General features: G+C 40.0%; 1 protein-coding gene across 1 annotated transcript; it reads right to left on the reverse strand.

The window, feature by feature from the left end:
* Positions 1-407: 407 nt before the first annotated feature.
* LOC118151157 (DDB1- and CUL4-associated factor 8-like protein 1) lies at positions 408-3,591 on the reverse strand. The gene has a single exon (XM_035290321.3). The coding sequence runs from the start codon at positions 3,491-3,493 to the stop codon at positions 1,673-1,675; it is 1,821 nt and encodes a 606-aa protein (XP_035146212.2). The 5' UTR covers positions 3,494-3,591; the 3' UTR covers positions 408-1,672.
* Between the last annotated feature and the right edge of the window lie 6,358 nt (positions 3,592-9,949).

A 9,949-nucleotide genomic window follows, 5' to 3' on the forward strand; every position in this document is an offset into this window, starting at 1 on the left:
CGGTGGCTCATGCCTGTAATCCCAGTACTTTGGGAGGCTGAGGTGGGCAGATCACCTGAGGCCAGGAGTTTGAGACCAGCCTGGCCCACATGGTGAAACCCTGTCTCTACTGAAAATATAAAAATCAGCTGGGCATGGTGGCACACACCTGTGGTCCCAGCTACTTGGGAGGCTGAGGCAGAATCGCTTGAACCCAGGAGGCAGGCGGAGCGAGCCAAGATTGTGCCACTGCACTCCAGCCTGGGCAGCAGAGTCAGACTCTGTCTCTAAAAAAAAAAAAAAAAAAAAACAAGAATGGTGTGGTATATTCATGGGTGTTAGGGAAAATGCAATCTTCTGCATTCATTTACACAAATAACACATATAAAATAAAAACAAATATTTTTATTGAACAGTAGCTGGATATCTAGTAACTTAAATTTATTTTAAGTAAAGCTTAAAACAATTTTTAAAACAATTTAAACTCATAAAACAACTGAGAGAACTTTAAACAATCCATGGATGTCAAAGAGGAATTTTCTAACAACTATATCAAATGGTTATATGTAAGTATAAAACAATTTTTATTGCAACAATTTTTTGAACAATTTAAACTCATAAAACAGCTGAATTTTAAGCAATACATGGATGTCAAACAAAATGTTTCTAACAGCTATATCAAACGGTTATATGCATGTATAAACAATTTTTATTGCAACTTATTCTTAAAAGTTAATTAAAACATATTTTTTCAAATAGGAGAGATGTTTATATTCCTAGCTGGCATCTTATAGGAGATGTTTGTCCCAGGAGGACTTCCTGGAATGCAATGCTGTGGGAGTTCCCATGCATAAAATTTCAGGAAAATTTAATGTGCAGAGTACACAATGTCATGTGATTGAATTCAACTTAGTTCTTACCAACTTCAGTGTACCAATATTATTAACCAATATTATTAACGTATGGATTCAGAAAATGCAGATAATCCCAGGTTATTTGCTCTGAGGGGATGAATTACCTGGGTAGGAATTCATCTACATACTGCTCTTGTTTTCCTTTTCTCAGGCTGTGTGTGTGTGTGTGTGTGTGTTAGGAATTAATCTAAATACTACTTTTCTTTCCTTTTCTAAGATTATGTGTGTGTGTGTGTGCATGTGTATGTGTGTGGCCAAGTGTCAGTATTCAAATAACAAAACTATGGTTTGCTTTAGTTTCCCCCTAAAGAATAAACACATTTATGAAACTTTCAAGTCAACTTAAGAACTTGATCTTCAAAATCAATTGTTAAAAGATGAAAAAAGTAAAAAGGTAATAGTTTTCAGAATGTTAGAAATGAGTAGATATATCTAATACGGCCATTAATTTTTTCAACAAAATTAGGAAAATTTAGAGGTCAACTATAAGGGAATAAAGAAAAAGAGGCATAAATAAGTTGTGTATGCACTCATATAAGGGGTAACAGGTAACAAAAGAGGCATAAAGAAACAGAGGAAAGGAATGAGAGACAAAGAATGTGTGGAAGGAAGAAAGGAAAGTAAGGAAGGAGATGGAAGAGATGGCTTTTAGCATATATTTGGAAAACTAGAAGACAAAAAGCAAATCTATTAATCTATTGACAATTCTAAATTAGTCAAACTGAATTGTAAAGTCCAGTGTACTTAAGTGGCATCTAGCTGGACTGGATATGAGGCCTTCAAGATGGCAAGCACTGCCCTTGATCTTGGCCCTCCTCCTCAGATGTATCTGACGTGCTGGAAGCCTCATCCAACTCTTCATCTGGGAACGCAGCTCTGTGATCTCTCTTGCCAGGGTGATGACCTCTCTGTGACATCTGTTGCGTGGGAGGCTGAAGCCTATAGCTCTCAAAAATGCCAGTACGGTACAAGGTATCTGAATCTCGTTCCCGCTTGTTCTTCTTAACCACATCTTTTAACCCAGCAAGCTCAGTGGCAGCTTCAGCTGTGGGTGTCCAGATCTTGACATCATGATCTAGGCCACTGGTCACCAACATAGGTAGGTAAGGGTGGGGTTCAAGATGGTTTACTATACCTTCTCTGTCCGCCTCCATGTACTGGATGATCTGGCAAGATGATTTCTCCCAGAAGAAGATGTGCCCACAATCACTACCGCTCACGACAAACTCACTCCTGGGGCCGTAGAACTTAACATCTTTGATCGTGATATTATTTCTGTGCCCCTTAAATCTCTTTGCATACTGAGCACCATCACTGTGAGAGGAGTTGAAGAGATAAATATCTTCATCACTGTAGCTGGCCAGGAGCTCTGTGCCATCATGGCTGTACACAACGCTGGTGATGTTTGTTGGGAAATCACAATCAACCAGATGATGAGGAGAGAATTTCTTAAGTACGCCATTGTTCTCTTTCTCATCAATTCTCCTCTGGTCATATATCCGTACAAACTGATCATCTCCAGCCACTGCAAATTGGTAGGTATTGGCAGGATTCATCGAGATTGTATACAGCCCCACTCTCTTCCCCTTTTCTCTTGTTACCACAATTTTTGAAGCTGGCTGGTGTTGTCTGAGGTCAATGGTGAAGACAACGGCATCTTCACCTGAAGTGAGGAACTTATAAGGAGAGTCTGGTTCCAGAGCCAACTCATAGGCAGCTCCCTTGTGCTGCACCACATGCTTCGTATTCTTGCAATATGATGCATTGATTAGTTCTGCTACCCGTACCTGCCCATCGTGGCCACACGTGGCCAGTGTGGAATCACCACAGTTAGGAAGGAACTTAGCCTGGATGCCGTTAATTTGGTGACCACTCTCAAAGTTCAGTAGTGGCCGCTGCCGCACCCAGTCCCACACTGTCACCTTTAGGTTACCACAGCTAGTGGCCAGCCGGGTGCCACGCTGGTTCAAGCATACAGTACTAGTAAAACCGAAATGGCCTTCAAGATGATATTGCAGGCGGAAACGCTGCACAAAGGCTCTTGCCCCACAAGCCTCATAGACAAATCGGGTACTTAAACCCAGCTGCCACTGGCGAAGAGCAGGAACGACCTGCCAGCGAGGTCGGGGCAGGGCAGATGTCTCTGCAGAAATCCACTCCTCCAGCACCGTATCCTCCTCTAACGGACACTGCTCATGGTTGGCAGCACCGCATTGTGAACACACCTGAGACTGTTCCTCTTCCTCATCCCCTCCCTCCACGCTCTCCTTTCCTTGCTCCTCCCCTTCTCTCTCCTCCTCTCCCGGTAAAGGGTAATAAAATAAGCTTCCACTGCGCCTGAGGAAACGCGCCTCCAAGCTCTCAAGTTCGACGTCTTCACCTGAACTTTCTCGGTCAGTACTTCGACTTTCTGTGCTGGCATCGTTCCGGAAACCACCATCCCTCCTATCACCGCCATCTTGGGTCGATGGCTCTGTGGCCGCCATTTCTATGTCTGAGGACGCCGCCGGCGCCGCCGCTCCGGACTGCTCCTCTGGGCTGAACAGGCTTTCAGTCCCTACGTCTGGGAAGTCATCTGTGCTGCCCTCTTTGTGGGACATCTTGAACAATGTTTGCTGTAGCTGTTCTGGAAAAGCAAACCCCTAAAAGCTCAGAGAAGAGAGCCGGCCTACCCTGAGGACGGACGGTGGCAGAAAGCAGTAGGTTAGCAGCAAAGAGACACTAACCGGATTGGCTAATGAGAGTCACACACTAATTACGTCAGTACGGGGGCCCGTGAGGTTCAGAAGGCTTCTTACCCGCTCGTCTCTTAGCGGCGTGCATCCAGACTGCTCTAATTTTTCCAGGCCCAGAGCCCCACCTCCATGAGATCTTACACTGTGAGTCGCTGTGGTTTTTGTGAAGATTGAAACTTGCTGCACTTTGGAAAGTGTTCTCATCAGAACGGTCACGCACTGAATGCAAAGAACTCTGATACTCTTAGTCCTGCCACCAGACGGCAATATTTTGGCATGACGGTGAGGTGTGTACAATAGGTGTATCTTAAGCTAGACATAGGTTCTCAGATGAGGATGTATGTTTGATTAATTTAAGAGAATGATCCAAGGAAAGACAGCAGACACCAAGGAAGCGTGAAATTTCAGCGGAACACCCCTCTGAGAATAGTTTCAGCACGATCCTCCTGGGGAAACTCTGGAGAGTAAGTTATGTCTGAGTTATCCTTACACCAGGCAAGGGAGTGAACTTTCAAATTCCGAGACTGTTCAGTCATTGGTTAAAGGCCCCCCTGGGAGGGATGAGCATATCAACTCCCAGATGTCCCAGATGCTTTAAAATCTCTGCACCTGTGGGTGAAAGCAGCTTCAGCAGCTTGAGAACTAAAGGGCTGTACATTAGTACTGATGCTTGGATGGGAAAAAGTAGATGGTACAAAAAGGGATTCGAAAGCATCTGCCAGGAGCATGAACATTAACAGCCACAAGGTAGCTAACAGTGACTATTAGAAGGGGCTGTTACTACTGTGTACGCTCACGAAAATACAACTTAAATACAAGTTTCAGAAGGGTATAGAAGCCTAATTTGGAAGGTGAAACTACAAGTAAAGTCGTGGCGAGCAAATGCTATTCCCTTCCCGTATCTTGTTAAATGATGGTTCAAATCGCACAGTTGCCATACCCTTCTTCATGCCAGTTGAATGAATAATCTGGGGCACAATGGTGAAGAGCAGAGGCTGACAGTCTTAAGCAATAAGACTTGAAAGTCAACAAGAATTTTGACTCAAGGTCTATCAATGAATGGCGTGTCAGCAGATGTGAAATCATTAATCTCCTTATGCATCAACGGAGCTCTTGAGTAACCAGGACCAATGTTAATGATCAGTAATATTTTGAAAGGAATGTTCTTTCCTGAGCAGTAGAACTCAACAGGGTATTAAAAATATTCAGTAAACCATGCTGTAAACAAATGTGCTGTCACCCAGGCTTTGTTATTCCTTTTTTTTCTCTTTTGAGAAGTTTCATTCTTGTTGCCCAGGCTGGAGCGCAATGGTGTGATGTTGGCTCACCACATTTCTCCCATTGATGCCTATGGTAGGCCTGTACTTTCTGGTCTTTATATGGTTGGATGGCACTGTGTGACCAGATTTACCTGCTCCCTTGTGAATAGAAGTGATGTTTGTTATTACTGAGGTGGCTCATTTAATTGCTAATGTGTGGCCATCCATACATCGCTTTCCCCAGTTTGCTCATGACCTGCAATGTTCCAGATGTCAGCTAGTCTCCGTGAATATCTACCATGAACAGAAAACATTTCTCCCATTCCTCCCAGTAACCCATTATAGACAAGTGGCAGAAGCAAAGTATCAACTTTATCGTCATCATCATTATCATTTTTGGAAAACTGGGGAATTTTTATTACTACAGAAGAGCCTAATCTATCTGACTAAGACAAACTACATTGTTGATTATTTATTTAAATCTTACAACTTAGGTCAGAATATTAAGTTATGTTTTATATTTAGAGGATGACAAAACATCCAAGTTATTAAAGACTGTTAAGTTTCTGACTCTCCTTTCACAAGACAGTAATGTTTATTGCTCCTAACAACAAAGTATTCAGCATAGGGTAGGTACGTAGTAAGTATTTTTTCTGGCGAATTCATGTATTAAAGCTGTATATTTACAAATGGATATGCAGAAGAATGAAAAAAAAAATTCCATTGACCGTTCCATGGAGGATGGATAATAGTGAATAGCCTAAGGGAGATACCTATTTTGAGTTTAATGTCAATGTAAAAATCTAATATTGAACACTTTTACATCAGGGTGATGCAAACATTGCCTAAGACTCAGGCCAAAGATCATTCTCTGAAGTTTTCATAAGAAACAGTAAATTTATGTTATCTTTGTAAAGTGTCCAGCTGAGGGAAGGTAGATTCAAAACCATGTTTAAAATGTTAAATTAAGGTTGGGCACAGTGGCTTATGTCTGTAATCTCCGCACTTTGGGAGGCTGAGGCTGGCAGATCACTTGAGGTCAGCAGTTCGAGACCAGCCTGGCCAACATGGTGAAACCCTGTGTCTACTAAAAATTAGCTGAATGTTGTGGTAGGTGCCTGTAATCCCAGCTACTAGGGAGGCTGGGGCAGGAGAATAGCATGAACCCAGGAGGCAGAGGTTGCAGTGAGCCAAGATCATGCCACTGCATTCCATCCTGGGTGACAGAGCGAGACTCCATCTCAAAATAATAAAAGGAAGCGTTAAATTAAGATGTAAAAATGAAATGAAAATGTATGTTTATATGTTCACGCTAGGCTTGCTTTTCTGTCATATATTGGGGTTTAATTTAAGGCTTAAAATTGCTTATAGGAAAGTCTATTTGCCCATAATATCTAAGAAATCTAAGTGAGATTAATTGCTAAATATCATACGTTATTTCAACTGCATTACTTCTTCTCATAATGAGTAGATTACTTTTCACTTTTGTGAGTTCGTATACAATACTGGTAGAATTGAGAAAAGTAGGTCATTGACCACATCCAGATGGGCCAAGATATTTAGCTTGTGGAGAAGTAGGCCAGTCGCACCACAATTAAGACATCTGCCTGCTTAATTACTGCTGCATTAAAAGATAGCCTTCACATTTTCTTCCAGCTCTACTGTTACTGCAAAGTTTCACTGTGACACAGTGTGTCAACCCAGAGGGTTAAAATTGCAACATGTATTTCTTGATAGTTGTCATATCTGTATACTTTACATGTTTTGTGAGAAACTCCTGTTAAAATTAAATCACCATAATATTATTGTCTCTTCGCTAAACACCATAATTCAATGTAAGATGTAAAGTGTAATTGATTAACTTTAATTCAGCCAGCTGTTGTATTTTAAGAACAATTTGCTTTTCTCAGCTTATCTTTCCCATTTTTCCTTCCCATGTTTCTGAGAGAAAGAGTTATTTGGTCAGCAGGAAACATTTTTGAACATCGAATATCTAAAACTCTGCAGCCACAAACTTTAAATGGTATCCATGTTAGGCCTCTGCTAAGGACAGAGATTTTGAATCAGGTGGTCATTTTTTTGTGGTTTGCTGAGAGATTCATTAACAACAACAATAAAATTGTGAGCAGTTCAGTAAGCTTTGACATTGGTGAGGTGTGCACTGAAAGTATTACCACGTGTTTGCCTTTTCTTCTTAGAATCAAATTTCTTCTGAAAATTGTCTGAAGATATTGTTTTCAAAATAGTAAGAAAGAAAAATAGCAAAGAAAAGTAAAAGGTCATGTTATGTCATTCTATTCTTTAAGTAAAAAAACAATAAACCGATAAATAAGACATGATGAACCCTGCAACATATTCCATAGCAAAACAATATTAATAGTACAGAGTTAAATTTTAAGTATGAATAAAATTTTCCCACTGACATTCACCGTATTGCTTTGACATTCTGTTTACTTCTTTTTAAAAAGCACATCTGTCCAGGGGCGGTGGCTCACGCCTGTAATTCAAGTATTTGGGGAGGCCAAGGCAGGTAGATAGCTTGAGCCCCGGAGTTCGAGACCAGCCTGGGCAAGAGATCCCATTTCTACGAAAATACAAAAATTAGCTGGGTGTGGTGACGTGTGCCCAGCTCCTTGATAGGTTGAGGCAGGAGGCTCAGTTGAGCTCAGGAGGTCAAGGCTGCAGTGAGCGGAGATTGCACCATTGTACTCCAGTCTGGGCAACAGACTGAGATACTGCCTCCCACCCGCCAAAGAAGAACATCACCTGATTAAGTACTTTCTATGTAGTAGAGGTGCGCTAAACATTTGTTGAATTGATTTAGGTGAATTTTTATTTAAAATTTTAGTAAACACATATCCCTATAAACTTTCCCTTTTGTCAACATTTGCCCTAACTCATTAAGTTACATCTTGGAAGGTTCTATTAATAAAATATATTCCTGTGGGAAAAAACATATCTTGAGGAACTGTTTAGGCTTTATCAGAGGTTAAATGGAAGTGCTTTCCAACTGTACAAGAAGAATCCTAAAAAACATATGTAATCTGTCTTCCCTTGCCACTTAGCTCTACATACACAGGATGTGTCCAATGTTCTGTGTATTTTGTGTCTAATTTAGCTTCTGACAGAAATTTCTCTTAATGCACAGATACATTTTTATGGTACATGTCAGTAGTTATTTGCAATGTGGGGTTTTGAGCTTTTAATATTAGCTTGATTTGTGTAGCAGTGGCTTGAAATTTGAACCTGAGCCATGAGCATCCTTTCAATACAAAGCGAGGAGCAAAAATCCTACTGACCTTCCCCGCCTCACAGTGGAGTCAGTATACTGCAGCAGCATGTTTTGGTTGATTGACACAGATTCACGCCATCTTTTACGTGGGAGACACTGCTAGGTGGTGAGGAGGGATAATAGAAAAGGGATGTGTGTTGCCCTTGAGAAACTTCTGCTATCTAGTTGAGAAGCCGGGAAATACATGGAAATATATGGGACTTATATGGAATATTGTTCCCATATAAGGCAAAGAACGTTTATGACAACCATTGTGATCTTATCAACTTTAGTCTCAAGATACTTTTATCCTCATTTTTGTTACACAATGTATTTAGTTATCTTACTGTTTTTACCTACATCATGCTAGATCCTTTTTATTACATTGCAAACTTCTTGAAGAATCATATTGTGAGATGCTTGTTTTCATGATTTACGCAGTTGGTACTATCAGAAAGCTTTCCAAAATATAGTGAGTAATCAAGAAATATGGTGAGCCATCCATGGTATTCTCTGTTGCATCATGAAACTGTCCTTCTGGTTCACCTCCTCTATCTTTTGTCTTTTTCTTAATCCCTGAAGGGGTGTGGTATCCTTAGGAAAAAAAAAATCGCAATGAGGCAGAGAGAAAAATAAAATCATGTTTTTCAGTTATGTCATGAATGGCTGACAATGTTAGAAAAAGAAAGGTGGCCTTGTCTTCTCTGAAAAATTTAAAGGATCTAAAACCCCTCCAGTAATAAAGAGTAAGAATCTGTTTGTTTGGTTTTTTTCTTTCTAGAAATAGCCAGTAGTGTAACCCAGTACCTAGGGAGCCCTGTGATCGCCGTGAAGGACCTTGATCCCGATGGTTAAGTAAAGACAAGGCCGAGAGGACCATAGAGAGCAAAAGGAGAGTGAGGCCTAGAACAGATATGAAGTGAAAGATGATAACAAAGAAAAGCTGAAGTTTAAACTCTCTTTTAGATTCCGTATTCACGACCCTCTGATGATGTTCTGTAATAGATCCTCAAATAGATTTATTTTCTTCTGTTATAACTTTATGGACTTTTTAAGCAGAAGCAAAGGATAACAAGGAGCACCATATAATGTTAGACCGAGAAAAGACTTAGAATTGAAACTTAGGAGGAATCCTCTAATTAATATATGAGATTAGTAACTGATACCAAGAACAGTTAAATTTCCTGCAGATTAGAAAGAATGCATGCTTATGAAAGACGAGCAAAAAGGGGCCAATAACCATACTTGTCTAATGTTGATAATTTTTTCCATGGGGGTACCCTATTATTATAGCTTGATTTTCTTTTACAAAACATACCTGGAAAGAACAGGTGCTTCTTCATGTATTCATTCTCTCATGAAATTAAGTATAATGTTTAGTGGTTGGGGGAAGGACAAACAAAAGGTAAGACATCACTTCATCCTTTTTCTACAAATATTACTTTTTTGTGTCATTTATTCGTTGGTGATTAATGGCTAAAAATAGTTCTTACTAATTCATTTTGTGATTGACATTCTCTATGACAGTTTTGTTTTTATTGATGAAGATTTAGTTTATGTTTTGGGAGATTTTTTAATCAAGGGTCTACCAATTGGTACTCAATAAATTAATTTTATCACAGCTGTTGGGCTGAAACTGCATGTATGTATACATTCTTGAAGTGTTTGCTTGTTAGTACGTAATTATGTATTATCTATATCCTTAAATAATATTTTTTACAGTAAGAAGCATCTCCTTTTTCTTTTGAAAAATTAAGTACTGTATCTCTGCAAAGCAATGTGATATAAAAT

Source organism: Callithrix jacchus, chromosome X (genome assembly GCF_049354715.1).
Source record: "Callithrix jacchus isolate 240 chromosome X, calJac240_pri, whole genome shotgun sequence".
Taxonomy (NCBI): Eukaryota; Metazoa; Chordata; class Mammalia; order Primates; family Cebidae; genus Callithrix; species Callithrix jacchus.

Coding starts and splice junctions, on each gene's coding strand:
- LOC118151157 (XM_035290321.3), bottom strand. CDS start 3,493: ATGTCCCACAAAGAGGGCAGCACAGATGACTTCCCAGACGTAGGGACT.